The 19,226-nt window shown below is 47.9% G+C and overlaps 1 protein-coding gene across 1 annotated transcript in view; it reads left to right on the plus strand.

The window, feature by feature from the left end:
- The first annotated feature begins 257 nt into the window (after window positions 1-257).
- LOC139544140 (brevican core protein-like) overlaps window positions 258-19,226 on the plus strand; it is a 37,605-nt gene continuing 18,636 nt past the window's right edge. The window contains exons 1-6 of the mRNA XM_071350927.1: window positions 258-422; window positions 8,558-8,629; window positions 10,406-10,795; window positions 12,462-12,636; window positions 12,750-12,877; window positions 12,977-13,281. Coding sequence (XP_071207028.1) covers window positions 8,569-8,629; window positions 10,406-10,795; window positions 12,462-12,636; window positions 12,750-12,877; window positions 12,977-13,281 — 1,059 coding nt within the window. The 5' untranslated portion in view covers window positions 258-422; window positions 8,558-8,568. The remainder of the gene's footprint in view (window positions 423-8,557; window positions 8,630-10,405; window positions 10,796-12,461; window positions 12,637-12,749; window positions 12,878-12,976; window positions 13,282-19,226) is intronic.

A 19,226-nucleotide genomic window follows, 5' to 3' on the forward strand; every position in this document is an offset into this window, starting at 1 on the left:
ATGATTACCGGTAACTTATTTTGTTGGGATTCTGCCTGGGTGCGCTACTGAGTCATTTGAACTTATGGAGCATAAATTGTTTTAGGCAATCTCTCTCTCTCTCTCTCTCTCTCTCTCTCTCTCTCTCTCTCTCTCTCTCTCTCTGTTTTATGATACGGGGCGGTATGTAGGGTGTAGGGCATGTGCGCCCCTCCTCTAGCTGGTGACGGATAATAGTAGTGGGTGTGAGGTGGATTTGAACTTGAAGCCGGGGCAGAGTGGAGGAGACTCCTAACTGATGTCAGAGTAGACTGCGCTCTGAGGAGAGAAAGAGAGCGCTATACAGCGGGAACTAGAACGTATATTAGTCTGGTTCTGGAACTAGAATCCGGGATCTTTGGAAACTTGATCGAAAACTTAGTTGGTGGATATCTGGACCCAAGGTAGGATATTATCGTTGCTTGATTTAATTGCTTTTTTATGTATGCCTGTTGTCATTTATCATAGGCTAAGTAAGGGTAGTCTTAAAATTACTTTTTAATAAACTGCCGTTTTCTCCTTCGCATATGAGTCGATTTGCAGTGGACATTTTTGTAACAAGGCCTCAGTTGTCGATGATGGTTCACATTGATGTCTGCTCATTGACATTTTTCACGCTTTGCTTGCTGTGATTTATCACCGTATATACTGTATATCCACGGTCATTCAGAGAGAGAGGTGTTTGGGTGGTCAGGTTGAGGTTCTCACAATGATCGAGGATCTATAGCTTACAACACCTCCATTAACAGACCTCACACCAGGGGTTAGCGCTTTAATGGTCAGGCCATTTACAGTGATCGATAACATATAACCTTTTCAGCACAGCGGCTGCTGTAGACGATCGAGAGGCAAGCGAATTTATAATTTCTGTTTCAGGGACGCCTCTGAGTGGCGCGCGTCACAGTTGTCCAATTGCGCGAAGGGACATCTGGAGTGAAGTTGTCCCCATTGCCCTCAGCTTCAGCCAGGTGTGTGTGTGTTTAGCCATTTTCCACGGAGCTGCTGGAGAGATGTCCCTGCTTGTCAAAGCTGTTTTCAGTGTGTAATTTCACTGATTGTTCCAATACGACTCAACGCAGTGTCCCAACAAAGTTTTTATTACTTCCATTATCCTACTTAGTGGCTGTAGCTTTTATAGTCATGAGTCTCTTGTCCATCGGTTCCCCTGTTCCAGAGCAGCACCACTCTCTATTGTCAGACAATAGGGCTCATAGCTCTGTGTTTTGTGTTTTACCTTTAAACACCATAGTGAAGTGAAGTAGGTTGTAGTAAATTTAGCATGTAGGCATTTCAACACAAAGGCTAAACAAAAATAATCATGTAAAGTACATAGTCTACTGAAAGGCTGGTAATGGCTCACATCAACATCATTATCCCAGAAACCCCAGACCCACTCCAATTTGCATACCGCCCAAACAGATCCACAGATGATGCAATCTCTATTGCACTCCACACTGCCCTTTCCCACCTGGACAAAAGGAACACCTATGTGAGAATGCTATTCATTGACTACAGCTCAGCGTTCAACACCGTAGTGCCCTCAAAGCTCATCACTAAGCTAAGGAACTTGGGACTAAACACCTCCCTCTGCAACTGGATCCTGGACTTTCTGACGGGCCGCCCCCAGGTGGTGAGGGTAGGTAGCAACACATCTGCCACGCTGATCTTCAACACTGGAGCTCCCCAGGGGTGCGTGCTCAGTCCCTCCTGTACTCCCTGTTCACCCACGACTGCATGGCCATGCACGACTCCAACACCATCATTAAGTTTGCAGACGACACAACAGTGGTAGGCCTGATCACTGACAACGACGAGACAGCCTATAGGGAGGAGGTCAGAGACCTGGCCGGGTGGTGCCAGAATAACAACCTATCCCTCAACGTAACCAAGACTAAAGAGATGATTGTGGACAACAGGAAAAGGAGGACCGAGAACACCCCATATTCTTATCGATGGGGCTGTAGTGGAGCAGGTTGAGAGCTTCAAGTTCCTTGGTGTCCACATCAACAACAAACTAGAATGGTCCAAACACACCAAGACAGTCGTAAAGAGGGCATGACAACGCCTATTCCCCCTCAGGAAACTAAAAAGATTTGTCATGGGTCCTGAGATCCTCAAAAGGTTCTACAGCTGCAACATCGAGAGCATCCTGATAGGTTGCATCGCTGCCTGGTACGGCAATTGCTTGGCCTCCGACCGCAAGGCACTTCAGAGGGTAGTGCGTACGGCCCAGTACATCACTGCGGCAAAGCTGCCTGCCATCCAGGACCTCTACACCAGGCAGTGTCAGAGGAAGGCCCTAAAAATTGTCAAAGACCCCAGACACCCCAGTCATAGACTGTTCTCTCTACTACCGTATGGCGAGCGGTACCGGAGTGCCAAGTATAGGACAAAAAGGCTTCTCAACAGTTTTTACCCCCAAGCCATAAGACTCCTGAACAGGTAACCAAATGGTTACCCGGACTATTTGCATTGTGTGCCCCCCCCAACCCCTCTTTTACGCTGCTGCTACTCTCTGTTTATCATATATGCATAGTGTCAGGTTTTGGCCAAGACTGTTCGGGTTTTGGTCACTAGATGTCCCCATTGCACCTTTTTTGTACCTTTTGTTTTTCTTGCTCTAATTATTGTTTGCACCTGTAGGTCATTCCCTTGTTAGTATTTAAACCCTGTGTGTTCCTCAGTTCCTTGCTCAGTGTTTGTAAGTTAGCACCCAGCCCCAGCCCAAGCCTTGTTTTATTCAGATATTTCTCTTGTTGGATTTTCCAGAGGTTCTCTGGTTTAGTTCTTGTGTATTATTTGAGTAGTCTTTTGAGGTTTGTTTTTCCCTGCTGTTTTTTACCACTTTGTGGAGTTTCTTTTGTATTTTGGAGGATTTCCATTTTGTGCCTTTTGGCTTTATTTTTGGACATTGTGGATTTAGTTTCTTTGCCTGAAGATTTTGTTCTTTAATTAAACCACCATCTCTAGTACTGCTGTGTCTGCCTCATCTTCTGGGTTCTGACGATTATTAGTGACTGTTTCTCGCACCGGGTCCTGACAGAAACACTGAGCCCTTATAATGAACCCAGAGGCAGCCAGTACCCAGGATCTTTTTTCCATGCTGTCCCACCACGAGGGGACTGTCCAATGCCACGAAGCTGCTCTGGTTCAGCAAGAGGCCTTAATGGCTAGACATTCTCAACTTCTGTCAGAGATGCTGACTTCCATAAAGCAGATTACGAAATCGACTTTCCCCGGCAACCGCTTCTGCTCCAGTTCATCAGATTCAAGTGCCCCTGGCAGTTAACCCCCTGGCTGAACCTCGTCTACCGCCTCCCCAACGGTTCTCAGGGGATCCGAGTGTTTGTAAGGGGTTTTTCACCCAATGTTCTCTCTCCTTTGAGCTGCAACCATCGTCGTTTCCCACCGACCGGTCCAAGATAGCATATATCATCACCCTGCTGTCGGGAAAAGCCCTAGCCTGGGCTACTGCTGTGTGGGATGCCCAAAGTCCCTGCTGTGCCAGCTACTCTACCTTTGCTGAAGAATTCAAGCGAGTGTTTCAAGGTCCTACCAACGGCCCTGACTCAGCCAAACAGCTCCTGACTCTCCGCCAAGGTCGGCGCAGCGTGACGGACTATGCCATCCAGTTCCGCACTGTGGCAGCAGCAAGTGGCTGGAACGACGAGGCGCTCACAGTGTGTTTTTTGAAGGGTCTTTCTGACACCATCCAAGATGAACTGGCCACTCGGGAACCACCGGACAACCTCGAGTCCCTTATCAAGTTGGCTTCACGCATAGACCAGCGTCTGAGAGAGAGAGAACTCAACCGTAGACCGCTCACCCTAGCTCCTATCGGTTCCAGCTCCGAGTCTCCACCTTTATCCTCGCTGGCTCCACCAGAACCCATGCAGGTTGGACGCATCTCCCAGGCTGAGAGAGACCGCCGGATGAGGGAGCGATGCTGTCTATATTGCGGCAAACCGGGCCATTTCCGCTCCACGTGTCCCGGGCTCCAGGGAAACGCACTCTCCCGTGCAGGCCTGGGAGGACTGTAACGGGAAACATAACCTCCTCCCATCCATCCAACTCCCGCCTGCTCATTCCAGTTACCCTTTCCTGGGACGACCACGAGTTTTCTCTTCAAGCCTTGGTAGACTCTGGAGCCGCAGGTAACTTCATGGATGGGGTCTGGGCGAAAGAGAATGGCGTTCCTTCTGAACCTCTGAGTGACCCCATAAGGGTTACTACGTTGGATAGAAGCCCTTTGGGATCTGGACTTGTTACTCGTGCCACTACCCCCTTGCGACTTTCAGTTTCCCAACACCAGGAAGTGATGAACTTTCATCTGATCTCCTGTTCCGAGTTCCCTCTCGTCCTTGGTTATCCCTGGCTTCACAGCCATAACCCTCACATCGACTGGTCTGTGGGCACTATCAAGCAGTGGGGTCCTACGTGCCAAGCCACTTGTATCTTCCCGAGTTCCCCGAGTTCCCCTTCCGAGTCTCTAGAATCCATCGACCTGTCCCGAGTTCCCGAGTGTTACCATGACCTCAAACTGGTATTTAGCAAACAGAGGGCCACCAAACTACCACCCCATAGACCTTACGATTGCACCATCGACCTGTTTCCGGGGACCTGCCCTCCCAGGGGTCGGATCTTTTCCCTTTCTCCTCCCGAACGAGCTGCTATGGATACCTACATCAAGGACGCTCTGGCAGCAGGCCTCACGCGTCCATCTACCTCGCCGGTGGGAGCAGGGTTTTTCTTTGTGGCCAAGAAAGACGGTGGATTACGACCTTGCATCGACTACCGGGGACTCAATGCCATAACCGTCCGTAACCGCTACCCGCTACCCCTTATGGCCACAGCCTTTGAGCTGCTCCAGGAAGCAGTTGTCTTCACTAAGCTTGACCTGCGGAACGCATACCATCTTGTGCGGATCAAACCCGGGGACGAGTGGAAGACCGCTTTCAACACGCCTACTGGTCACTACGAATACTCAGTGATGCCCTTCGGCCTGACCAACGCTCCGGCTGTGTTCCAAGCGCTCATAAACGATGTGCTTAGGGATATGCTTAACATCTTCGTGTTTGTTTACTTGGATGACATCCTCATCTTTTCGAGCTCCCTTCAAGAACACACTAAGCATGTCAGACAAGTGCTCAAACGCCTCCTAGACAGCCATTTGTACGTTAAGCCGGAAAAGTGTGAATTCCATTCCTCTCGAGTACAATTCCTGGGATTTATAGTGGAACCCGGTCGAGTCCAGATGGACCCTAAGAAGGTAGGGGCGGTAGCGGATTGGCCCACCCCCAAGTCCGTTAAGGAAGTTCAGCGTTTCCTGGGCTTCACCAACTTTTACCGCAAGTTCATCAAGAACTTCAGCTCGTGGCAGCCCCTCTCTCAGCTGTAACCAAGGGTGGCAACACAAGGTTTCTGTGGGGAAGAGAAGCTGAGACGGCCTTCCAAGGACTCAAGCAGCGCATCCTCTTTGCTCCCATCCTGACACTACCAACGGCGGATGAACCTTTTGTGGTGGAGGTAGACGCATCAGAGGTTGGGGTTGGAGCTGTCCTGTCTCAGAGGGGTGAAGACAAGAAGCTTCATCCTTGCGCCTTCTTCTCTCACCGGCCTCCCCCTTCCGAGAGGAATTACGATGTGGGGGATCGTGAACTCCTAGCGGTTAAGATGGCATTGAAGGAATGGAGACGCTGGCTCGAGGGGGCTTCTCAACCGTTTCAAGTGCTTACGGACCACAAAAATCTGGAGTATATCCAGCAGGCGAAGCGGTTGAACTCCAGACAAGCTCGATGGTCTCTTTTCTTCAGCCGATTTCAGTTTATCCTCCCCTATAGACCCGGGTCGAAGAATCTCAAACCGGACGCCTTGTCACGAATCTACTCTCCTGCCATTCGAGAAGATACTGACATGACTGTCCTTCCGGCCGCTAAGATCGTGGCTCCGATCTCGTGGCAAGTGGAGGATACCGTGAAACAAGCTCAAGCCATCGAACCGGGCCCTGGAGGAGGTCCTGCTAATCGGTTGTTTGTTCCCAAGGCAGTAAGGTCCCAAGTCCTTCTGTGGGGGCACTCCTCTCGCCTCACCTGTCACCCGGGCGTAGGTCGCACCTTGGAGTTCATCCAGCGTAAGTTCTGGTGGCCCACCATAAAAGAAGACGTTGCCACTTTCGTCAAGGCCTGTTCCGTGTGCTGCCAGGGCAAATCTTCTCACCTCCGCCCTCAAGGACTCCTTCACCCTCTATCTATTCCCCACCGACCCTGGTCCCATATCTCGTTGGACTTTATTACTGGCCTTCCTCCGTCCCATGGTAATACTACGATCCTAGTCATCATCGACAGGTTTTCTAAGGCGGCCAGGTTTGTTCCCTTGACCAAATTACCTTCTGCCAAGGAAACAGCTGAGTTGGTGATTAACCATGTGTTCCGAGTCTTTGGGATTCCGCAAGATATGGTTTCCGACAGAGGTCCCCAGTTCGCCTCAAGGTTTTGGAAGGCCTTCTGCCAACTCATAGGGGCCACGGCCAGTTTATCTTCAGGGTACCATCCGGAGTCCAATGGCCAAACTGAGAGGATGAATCAGGAGCTGGAAACCACCCTCAGATGCATGGTTTCCAACAACCCGTCCACATGGTCATCCTTCATTGTTTGGGCCGAGTACGCGCACAACACCTTGTGCTCCTCCTCCACTGGTATATCCCTGCATGAGTGTCAGTTTGGCTATGCGCCTCTATTGTTCCCGGACCAGGAGGCAGAAGTCAGAGTGCCTTCAGCCTCGAGGTTCATCAGACGCTGTCGGCTTACGTGGAAGAAGGCACGTCTTAATCTTCTGCGTTCCTCTCAGCAGTACCAACGACAAGCTAACAGACGTCGCCGTCCCGGTCCTACCCTGTACCCCGGCCAGAGAGTATGGCTCTCAACTAAGAATTTACCACTACGGGTGGAGTCTCGCAAGCTGTCCCAGAGGTTCATCGGTCCCTTTAAGATTGCCAGGAGAGTCAATCCCGTTACTTTTCGCCTGCACTTACCCAGATCCCTTAAGATCAATCCAACATTTCACATTTCTTTATTAAAACCTGTTGTTTTTTCTCCCCTTATCCCGGCAGGCAGACCTCCCCCTCCGCCCCGTGTCATCGGTGGCCAGTCGGCTTATACCGTCCACCGGATACTGGATTCCCGCCGGGTGCAGCGGTCCTGGCAGTATCTGGTGGACTGGGAAGGCTACGGTCCCGAGGAGCGCTCCTGGGTTCCTGCCAAGGACATACTGGACCCTGACCTCATTCGTCAGTTCAGGACCCTCCAGCCTGAGAAGGCTGGTAGGAACGTCAGGAGCCGTTCCTAGGAGGGGGATTCTGTCAGGTTTTGGCCAAGACTGTTCGGGTTTTGGTCACTAGATGTCCCCATTGCACCTTTTTTGTACCTTTTTGTTTTTCTTGCTCTAATTATTGTTTGCACCTGTAGGTCATTCCCTTGTTAGTATTTAAACCCTGTGTGTTCCTCAGTTCCTTGCTCAGTGTTTGTAAGTTAGCACCCAGCCCCAGCCCAAGCCTTGTTTTATTCAGATATTTCTCTTGTTGGATTTTCCAGAGGTTCTCTGGTTTAGTTCTTGTGTATTATTTGAGTAGTCTTTTGAGGTTTGTTTTTCCCTGCTGTTTTTTACCACTTTGTGGAGTTTCTTTTGTATTTTGGAGGATTTCCATTTTGTGCCTTTTGGCTTTGTTTTTGGACATTGTGGATTTAGTTTCTTTGCCTGAAGATTTTGTTCTTTAATTAAACCACCATCTCTAGTACTGCTGTGTCTGCCTCATCTTCTGGGTTCTGACGATTATTAGTGACTGTTTCTCGCACCGGGTCCTGACACATAGTCACTTTAACTATACATTCATGTAAATACTACCTCAATTGGCCCGACCAACCAGTGCTCCCGCACATTGGCTAACCGGACTATCTGCATTGTGTCCCACCACCCGCCAACCCCTCTTTTTACGCTACTGCTACTCTCTCTTCATCATATATGCATAGTCACTTTAACCATACCTACATGTACATACTACCTCAATAAGCCTGACTAACTGGTGTCTGTATATAGCCTTGCTACTGTTATTTTCAAATGTCTTTTTACTGTTGTTTTATTTCTTTACTTAGCCACACACACACACACACACACATACCTTTTTTTTCGCACTATTGGTTAGAGCCTGTAAGTAAGCATTTCACTGTAAGGTCTACATCTGTTGTATTCGGCGCACGTGACAAATCAACTTTGATTTGATTACTTACATCAGCCGACAGTATGTCACTTGCTCAGACTTGGTCAATACTTGTAGTAAAAACTGACTGTGCATAGTTGTTCCAATAGGGCCATGCAAGGTGAGGCCCCTTGAGTGTGTGCATGTGTGTACAGGTAGAGTCACTAGTTTAGGTCCCACTCTGGATTTCCCCCCTCAATCGCTACAGTTTATGTTAAAGTAGGTATATACTGTATGTCATTCATGATCATTTTGATATGATGAACTCAGTGGGTATTGGTTCCACAGGTTCTATAGAGATGTTACATCTCAGGCACCTGCTCTGGCTGATGTTTCTCTGTTCTGCTTTAGCTGAAAAAGGTGAGTCTTGCTGTGTGTGTATGTGTGTGTGTGTATGCGTGTGTGTGTTTTTTCACTGACAAACTGGAAACAGGTCATTAGTTTTACACAAAAGCAGAAAGAGACATTCACGCAGCTCCATTCATCTTTCTCAATCCTCAAGACACACACACATGCACACATGGTTGGTTAAGTAACTTTCTAAATGTAATATGTTAGTTACTAGTTAACTGTCCAAAGTTGTAATCATTAACGTAACGTTTGCATTACCCAAACTCAGTAACGTAATCTGATTACTTTCTGATTACTTTTCCCTTAAGATGCATTAGAAGAAGACAAAAATTATCCATCAAACACATTTGGTATCATCCTGGTGGTCTCTGACTTGTGGTCAGACTTGCTCTGGTGGAACAAACATAAACTTGTGCATTTTTTCATTGTCATTGAGAAAACGGAAAGGTGTCATAGTGTATTTTTTTCTGCAAAAATTCTTTCTGAATTTAAAAGTAATCCAAGAAGTAATCATCTAGTTTTTCAAAAGTATCTGTAATCTAGTACTGAGATGTAAAAAAAAAAAAAAAAAAGGGTTATTAAACAACTAATTGACCAACTTTAGTTCGTTTTTTGTGAGTCCAACGCACCGTTTCTCTAGAGAGAAATAAAATAATTCACGAGAGAAATCAAGTCAAGAACTGTAATGTCTTTAGTCATACTATTTAGCTAGCCTGCCTAAGTATGCTGCAGAGCTGTATGACATAATCCTTTGACAAAGACAATGGAATATGTTTTATATGTTTGCAATTGAAAGTTCACAATTCTTGGCTGTGAAATTTCCATTAAAAAGCTCTAAAATCATTTTAATGTAACTATTTCAGAATACTATTTCAGAATACATTTAATGTTGAAAAAAAAGAAAAAAGCACTACTGTAATCTGATGACAGTTAGATTTTTGTAATCAGTTTACATGTAATCAATTACTCTCCAACCCTGCACACACATGTTTCCAGTTACTGTACCTACATCTGGGGTTGGATTAATCACACTGTAAGCCATCCGCACCACATACAGCCCTCCACTAAACCCATTCACAAACTAAACCCATTCACAAACTAAACGCATTCACAAACTAAACGCATTCACAAACTAAACCCATTCACAAACTAAACCCATTCACAAACTAAACCCATTCACAAACTAAACCCATTCACAAACTAAACGCATTCACAAACTAAACCCATTCACAAACTAAACGCATTCACAAACTAAACGCATTCACAAACTAAACGCATTCACAAACTAAACCCATTCACAAACTAAACCCATTCACAAACTAAACCCATTCACAAACTAAACCCATTCACAAACTAAACCCATTCACAAACTAAACCCATTCACAAACTAAACCCATTCACAAACTAAACACATTCACAAACTAAACACATTCACAAACTAAACACATTCACAAACTAAAACCATTCACAAACTAAACACATTCACAAACTAAAACCATTCTCTGTGTATCTGTCTGCTCTTTGTCATTTAGTGACTTGCAGGCGATCTGTCCTGAATTACACCCATCCACCCTGTGTGCTATCTGACCTGATATAACTGTACATGCTCATTCTGTAGTCATTTGAACTATTAACCCCTGACCTAGACCCTCACTTTATGACCTTTAACCCGACCCCTAGCCATGACCCCAAACCTCATATACTTGCTCATCAGTTTTGATAATATAGACACTTGTGTCCTTACTTGAATGGCTAGATAGTAACTCCCTCTTTCTCTGTCTTTAGATCCATCATGGAGGATGACGGTAGAGAAGGCTGCCCCCATTAGTGGTTCGTTGGCTGGCAGGGTGGTGCTACCATGCCACTTCTCCATCACCCCCACCACACACACCCCCACACTCACCCCTAGCACCCAGGGCCCAGAGGACCAGCTGAGGATCAAGTGGAGCAAGCTGGAGGGAGATGGGGAGCGTGTGGTGCTGGTGGCCCATGGAGGAGTGATCAAGGTGGGGCAGGAGTACAAGGGAAGGGTGTCTGTGCCCAGCCACCCCCAGGCAGTAGGGGATGCCTCGCTGATCGTTGTCCACCTGAGAGCTAGCGACGCTGGGCTCTATCGCTGCGAAGTCATGCATGGGATGGAGGACACCCAGGATACTGTTCATCTCAATGTCAGTGGTGAGTGGACACACACACGGTAGCAGGCACACACAGTAGCACACACTCACACACACATTTCGCCCATTAGAATGTGTAAATAACATAATATACGCCATTTAGCAGAATCTTTTATCCAAAGCGACTTACAGTCATGCGGCATACATTTTACGTAGGGGTGGTCCATGCGCTTTTGTCATTAGTTCCAGTAGTTGTTGGGTAATATAAATAATGTGAAACTCCCTAATACTAACTGTTTCCTGTTATTCCCACTCAGACATGCTGGTCCATAGGGAGCCTTAAGTTAGTCTGTAAAGGTGCCACGGTGTGGTCATGTATCAGCCTTATTATGGTGGAATAGTGCAGTTAGCTTTCTTGGACAGCAGAGCTGAGCAGCAGGCCAAGTCATCATCGCTAGACTGAGGAAGTAACTGGCAGACAGTGGTGTTGTAGGACTCCAGGAGGGGGATGGTCTTGTACATCTTGAGACCTGAAGACTGGTGTTAGTGACTCAGCTTCATCATTACCTGCTCAGATGTCAGGAGATTCAGACTGGGGCTGTGATGTGTGAGGCAGAGCAGATGGCTGGCTGAAACATTTAGCAGGTCTGCATACGTAGATGGAGAAATATTATTGTGTATCCTGCCCTGGGAGTACTGCTATGTTACTCTGGTTGTAACACATTACCTCATGCTGGGTCTGATCTGTGCAGACCTACAGAGCTGGTGTAGGTCTTCTGAGGATAAGGTAGAGGTGGTCTGCTCTTTGGTCTCCTCTGCCCAAGGACACTAAGAGAGGGAGAGAGACTGAGAGTACTCCTGAGAAATTAACCTAGAAATGTATCCCTCATCTGACAAATTCATCAGTAGTCTACAGTAGCTAATATCACCATGTTTCACAGCACGGCAGTCAAGTGTCCATTAGCTGTGCCAGAGTAAACAAAACCACAGATTGTCTGCAGGTCTCCCTCTCTGAGTCTTTCTGGGTAGCATGCTGATGTCAGCTGGCTCTACACCTGTAGTGTTGTTCACTAAACATACAAACCTGTGTTCCAAATATTCTGCTCTGATAGATTTGTCCTATACATTGTGTTATGTAGCTCATTTTGGGGGGTGGTGGGGGTTACAATGTACTACTGTGTGTGGCGTTCAAGCTGGCTATCTTTCAAAAGGAGAGACCCCCTAAATAGCCCAGATTATCATAGATTCCACATTAGAGATGAACAACAGCCTGTTGATATAGTACAGCCTTTGTGTGTAGATACAGCCCCTGTTCAGTCTCTGTTCACTAGGCAACAGACAGAGACTGCTCTATCAGACTAACAACTGTCCTTTTACTGCACGTCAATCTACTCAGTCGACTCTATAACTGGAGCCAGCTTCCTAGAGGGAAAAATAATCAACTCTTATGAACTTGGAAAATAGGGGTCTGATTCCTCTGCAGAATGGTACTCGTGTTACTTGGTTGTCGCAGTTTCCTTATTTGAATGCACTTTTTGTACAGTAAGTGGATCTGGATAACAGTGGATCCAAAACTACACACACACACACACACACACACACACACACACACACACACACACACACACACACACACACACACACACACACACACACACACACACACACACACACACACACACACACACACACACACACACACTGACCTCCTGTCTCTGTCTCTCCAGGTGTGGTGTTTCACTACAGGTCTAGCTCTAGTCGTTACACCTTGTCCTTCCCTGGGGCCATTGACGCGTGTCTCGCTGCCGGGGCCACCATCGCTACAGCCGAACAGCTGACCGCCGCCTTCGAGGACGGACTGGACCAGTGTGACGCCGGCTGGATAGCCGACCAGACTGTCAGGTGTGTGTGTTACCTGAGCTCTCAACTGATATACCCATCTCAGGGATACCTCCATCCTGTCAGAGTTTGTATTGAAGATTACATTTCCCATGCTCCCTCTCTCTTCCCTGCAGATACCCAATCACGAAGCCCCGTCCTGGTTGCATGGGCGATATGAAGCACAGACCTGGGATCAGGACGTATGGGCTCAGAGACCCTAAAGAGACCTATGACGTCTACTGCTATGTAGACAAACTACACGGTGAGGGAGTGTTATTGTTGGTGTTTCATGATAGTGAGCTAAAGCTATGTCAGCGTGCCTCTTTGGGTAAAGTGTGTGTATATCTCCCCTGTACTGTAGGTGAGGTGTTCTACGCTCTTGTCAGCTACAAGCTGACCCTTCGCCAGGCCAAGCATGAGTGTGAGAGGCAGGGGGCGGTGCTCGCCTCCCCTGGTAACCTGTTCGCCGCGTGGCGTGGAGGATTGGATCGCTGTGATTACGGCTGGCTGTCAGACGGCAGCGCCCGCTACCCCATCTCCGTCCCCAGGCCCCAGTGTGGAGGAGGGCTGCTGGGGGTCCGGACCCTGTACCGATTCCCTGACCAGTCAGGCTTTCCCAACCCTATTGACAGACATGGAGCTTTCTGTTTCAAGGGTAAGACTACTGTAATACTATTACCACCACTGTTACTGAAGCTGCTGTCGCTGCTGCTAAGAAAATGATGACAATGGCAATTACATTTATGCTGATGAGGATAGGAAGGAAGAGGAGGAGGACGAGGATGAGGAGGGAGAAAGTGAAGAGGAGGAGGATAATGAGAAAGAGAGGGAGGAGGAGGAAGAGAAAGGGGGAGAGAGGAGACATGCTCTCTCTCTCTCTCTCTCTCTCTCTCTCTCTCTCTCTCTCTCTCTCTCTCTCTCTCTCTCTCTCTCTCTCTCTCTCTCTCTCTCTCTCTCTCTCTCGAGAAAAGACAAGAGAAAAAGTGAGAGAGTTGATCCTCTATTGTAGTAACAGACAGGCAGACTTGGCAGGGGAGTATCACCAGGGGTATTTATGCAGCTTGAGTTTCTCTCAGGCTCAATGAGTTATGACCCGTCCTGTGTGAGGAAGAACTCTCACCCTGTTTTCACTTCCTGCTGAGGGTTGTCTAAATGGCCAAGCCTGGGGGGACAGATCACATCTCAGTAGAGAGAGCAAGGAGGGGATGGGGAGAGAGAAAGTGAGGTATGGAGGGAGGAGTAGAATGAGAAAGAGTGAGAGAGACAAAAAGGGGGGAGAGGAGGAGGGCAGTGTTAGGTGAAAGTCCTTTTACAGCAAAAGACTTAAGAAATATGCATGTAACTCACATTTATTCCTACATCTCCGGTTGATATCAATGCATGATTTATGTAATAGTTAACGTTACGGGCATGTGTTCTACGTTAGGATCTGGCCCACAAAGTGTTTAAAGCTTTTATTGTGTTATCATGTTGGACATGTCTGTTTACGCACTGAGCGTTTACTTTATATCACATCTGGAAAGACAACGGCCCGCTCCCTTCCTCTCCCAGACCTACTGTATCACCCCATACTCCCAGACCTACTGTATCACCCCATACTCCCAGACCTACTGTATCACCCCATACTCCCAGACCTACTGTATCACCCCATACTCCCAGACCTACTGTATCACCCCATACTCCCAGACTTACTGTATCACCCCATACTCCCAGACCTACTGTATCACCCCATACTCCCAGACCTACTGTATCACCCCATACTCCCAGACTTACTGTATCACCCCATACTCCCAGGCCTACTGTATCACCCCATACTCCCAGACTTACTGTATCACCCCATACTCCCAGACTTACTGTATCACCCCATACTCCCAGACTTACTGTATCACCCCATACTCCCAGACTTACTGTATCACCCCATACTCCCAGACTTACTGTATCACCCCATACTCCCAGACCTACTGTATCACCCCATACTCCCAGACTTACTGTATCACCCCATACTCCCAGACTTACTGTATCACCCCATACTCCCAGACTTACTGTATCACCCCATACTCCCAGACCTACTGTATCACCCCATACTCCCAGACTTACTGTATCACCCCATACTCCCAGACTTACTGTATCACCCCATACTCCCAGACCTACTGTATCACCCCATACTCCCAGACTTACTGTATCACCCCATACTCCCAGACCTACTGTATCACCCCATACTCCCAGACTTACTGTATCACCCCATACTCCCAGACTTACTGTATCACCCCATACTCCCAGACTTACTGTATCACCCCATACTCCCAGACTTACTGTATCACCCCATACTCCCAGACTTACTGTATCACCCCGTACTCCCAGACCTACTGTATCACCCCATACTCCCAGACCTACTGTATCACCCCATACTCCCAGACTTACTGTATCACCCCATACTCCCAGACCTACTGTATCACCCCATACTCCCAGACCTACTGTATCACCCCATACTCCCAGACTTACTGTATCACCCCATACTCCCAGACTTACTGTATCACCCCATACTCCCAGACTTACTGTATCACCCCATACTCCCAGACTTACTGTATCACCCCATACTCCCAGACTTACTGTATCACCCCATACTCTCTGCCTTACTGTATCACACCATACTCCCAGACGTACTGTATCACCCCATACTCCCAGATCTACTGTATCACCCCATACTCCCAGACTTACTGTATCACCCCATTCTCCCAGACTTACTGTATCACCCCATACTCCCAGACTTACTGTATCACCCCATACTCCCAGACTTACTGTATCACCCCATACTCCCAGACCTACTGTATCACCCTATACTCCCAGACTTACTGTATCACGCCATACTCCCAGACTTACTGTATCACCCCATACTCCCAGACCTACTGTATCACCCCATACTCCCAGACCTACTGTATCACCCAATACTCTCTGTCTTACTGTATCACCCAATACTCCCAGACTTACTGTATCACCCCATACTCCCAGACTTACTGTATCACCCCATACTCCCAGACTTACTATATCACCCCATACTCCCAGTCCTACTGTATCACCCAATACTCGCTGTCTTACTGTATCACCCCATACTCCCAGACTTACTGTATCACCCCATACTCCTTGCCTTACTGTATCACCCCATACTCCCTGCCTTACTGTATCACCCCATACTCTCTGCCTTACTGTATCACCCCATACTCCCAGACTTACTGTATCACCCCGTACTCCCAGACCTACTGTATCACCCCATACTCCCAGACCTACTGTATCACCCCATACTCCCAGACTTACTGTATCACCCCATACTCCCAGACCTACTGTATCACCCCATACTCCCAGACCTACTGTATCACCCCATACTCCCAGACTTACTGTATCACCCCATACTCCCAGACTTACTGTATCACCCCATACTCCCAGACTTACTGTATCACCCCATACTCCCAGACTTACTGTATCACCCCATACTCCCAGACTTACTGTATCACCCCATACTCTCTGCCTTACTGTATCACACCATACTCCCAGACGTACTGTATCACCCCATACTCCCAGACCTACTGTATCACCCCATACTCCCAGACTTACTGTATCACCCCATTCTCCCAGACTTACTGTATCACCCCATACTCCCAGACTTACTGTATCACCCCATACTCCCAGACCTACTGTATCACCCTATACTCCCAGACTTACTGTATCACGCCATACTCCCAGACTTACTGTATCACCCCATACTCCCAGACCTACTGTATCACCCCATACTCCCAGACCTACTGTATCACCCAATACTCTCTGTCTTACTGTATCACCCCATACTCCCAGACTTACTGTATCACTCCATACTCCCAGACTTACTGTATCACCCCATACTCCCAGACTTACTATATCACCCCATACTCCCAGTCCTACTGTATCACCCAATACTCTCTGTCTTACTGTATCACCCCATACTCCCAGACTTACTGTATCACCCCATACTCCTTGCCTTACTGTATCACCCCATACTCCCTGCCTTACTGTATCACCCCATACTCCCAGACCTACTGTATCACCCCATACTCCCAGACCTACTGTATCACCCCATACTCCTTGCCTTACTGTATCACCCCATACTCCCAGACTTACTGTATCACCCCATACTCCCAGACCTACTGTATCATCCCATACTCCCAGACTTACTGTATCACCCCATACTCCCGGACTTACTGTATCACCCCATACTCCCAGACCTACTGTATCACCCCATACTCCCAGACTTACTGTATCACCCCATACTCCCGGACTTACTGTATCACCCCATACTCCCGGATTTACTGTATCACCCCATACTCCCGGACTTACTGTATCACCCCATACTCTCTGCCTTACTGTATCACCCCATACTCCCAGACTTACTGTATCACCCCATACTCTCTGCCTTACTGTATCACCCCATACTCTCTGCCTTACTGTATCACCCCATACTCTCTGCCTTACTGTATCACCCAATACTCTCTGCCTTACTGTATCACCCAATACTCTCTGCCTTACTGTATCACCCCATACTCTCTGCCTTACTGTATCACCCCATACTCTCTGCCTTACTGTATCACCCAATACTCTCTGCCTTACTGTATCACCCCATACTCTCTGCCTTACTGTATCACCCCATACTCTATGCCTTACTGTATCACTCCATACTCTCTGCCTTACTGTATCACCCCATACTCCCTGCCTTACTGTATCACCCCATACTCCAAGACTTACTGTATCACCCCATACTTACTGCAGTCACCAACCTCTCCACTCTCTCTCTAGCTTACTGCATTCTCCAACCTCTCCATCCTCTCTCTACCTTACTGCAGTCACCAACCTCTCCACTCTCTACCTTACTGCAGTCTCCAACCTCTCCATCCTCTCTCTACCTTACTGCAGTCTCCAACCTCTCCATCCTCTCTCTACCTTACTGCAGTCTCCAACCTCTCCATCCTCTCTCTACCTTACTGCAGTCTCCAACCTCTCCATCCTCTCTCTACCTTACTGCAGTCTCCACCCTCTCCATCCTCTCTCTACCTTACTGTAGTCTCCAACCTCTCCATCCTTTCTCTACCTTACTGCAGTCTCCAACCTCTCCATCCTCTCTCTACCTTACTGTAGTCTCCAACCTCTCCATCCTCTCTCTACCTTACTGCAGTCTCCAACCTCTCCATCATCTCTCTACCTTACTGCAGTCACCAACCTCTCCATCCTCTCTCCACCTTACTGCAGTCACCAACCTCTCCATCCTCTCTCTACCTTACTGCAGTCTCCAACCTCTCCATCCTCTCTCTACCTTACTACAGTCACCAACCTCTCCACTCTCTCTTCCTTACTGCAGTCTCCAACCTCTCCATCCTCTCTCTACCTTACTGCAGTCACCAACCTCTCCATCCTCTCTCTACCTTACTGCAGTCACCAACCTCTCCATCCTCTCTCTACCTTACTGTAGTCTCCAACCTCTCCATCCTCTCTCTACCTTACTGCAGTCTCCAACCTCTCCATCCTCTCTCTACCTTATCTGCAGTCTGCAACATCTCCTTCTTCTACTTGCCTTGCTGTTGTCTGCAGTCTCCTACCTCCCATTATTCTGCCTTACTGCAGTCTCCAAGTCTCCAACCTCCCCTTCTTGTCCCTGCTTCCCTGCCATACTGCAGTCTCCAACCTCCCCTACCTCTTCAACCCTCTCCCTACCTTACAGTCTCCAACTCCATGGCTGATTTAGCCCAATGTCTCCAACATGGTTGGTTAAGGCCAATTCTTTAAGCGTCAGGGCTTAAGACTGGATCCTGGCTCGAAACATGGCTCTGATTTGTTGGGTCACTAGAAAACTTTAAAAACTGTAGGTGGGTCGCAGCAGAGACCCAGTTACAGTTAGGAACCCAAGTTTATAGTGTGGTGTTGCAAGGTGGATGAGTTCTGCAGAGAAATAGGGCTCTGTTTAACTATATCTCTCTCCTGTTCCTCACATTTGGGGCTGTGTGTTTTTTACGAGGGGAAAACCCAACTCATGCTTTCTAAGACAGAAACAGGACAGGTCCCTAATGCACTACAGCTGGCCCCTTCCCAGAGAGAGAGTGTAACGAGAGAGAAAGAAAAAGAGGAGGGAGAGAGAGATACTGAGTAGGAGAGCGAGCAGGCAAGTCTTACTTGCCCAGGAGTATCATTATCATCATCATGATCATCATCATCATCAGAATAGATTTACGCACTTGCAACCTTCTTTTTCCAGGAACAAAATATTATGTTGCAATCTACTGGTTTCTAAAATACCAGAAAATGAAATCCATGACATAATTCCCACCTGAAACAGTAAGGTCTCTGACAGTGTGGTAGTGATTTATACAGCTCAGAACGTACAGTATATGTGAGCTGCCTCATGCACAGTGGACGTGACATAGCTATAGGGACAGGGGACAGACTGCAGCCCAGCCAACCAGATGGCCTGGCCCAGCCAAACCAATGACATCAGACCTGGGCTGGAGCTAAGCAGGAGCTGGTCCCCTCACAGTGTGAGTGAGAAGCTTACTAACTCCCCTGAGGGTCTCTGCTCAGAGTAATGCCAGCTATAA

This window comes from Salvelinus alpinus, chromosome 18 (assembly GCF_045679555.1).
Source record: "Salvelinus alpinus chromosome 18, SLU_Salpinus.1, whole genome shotgun sequence".
In the NCBI taxonomy this organism is placed as follows: domain Eukaryota; kingdom Metazoa; phylum Chordata; class Actinopteri; order Salmoniformes; family Salmonidae; genus Salvelinus; species Salvelinus alpinus.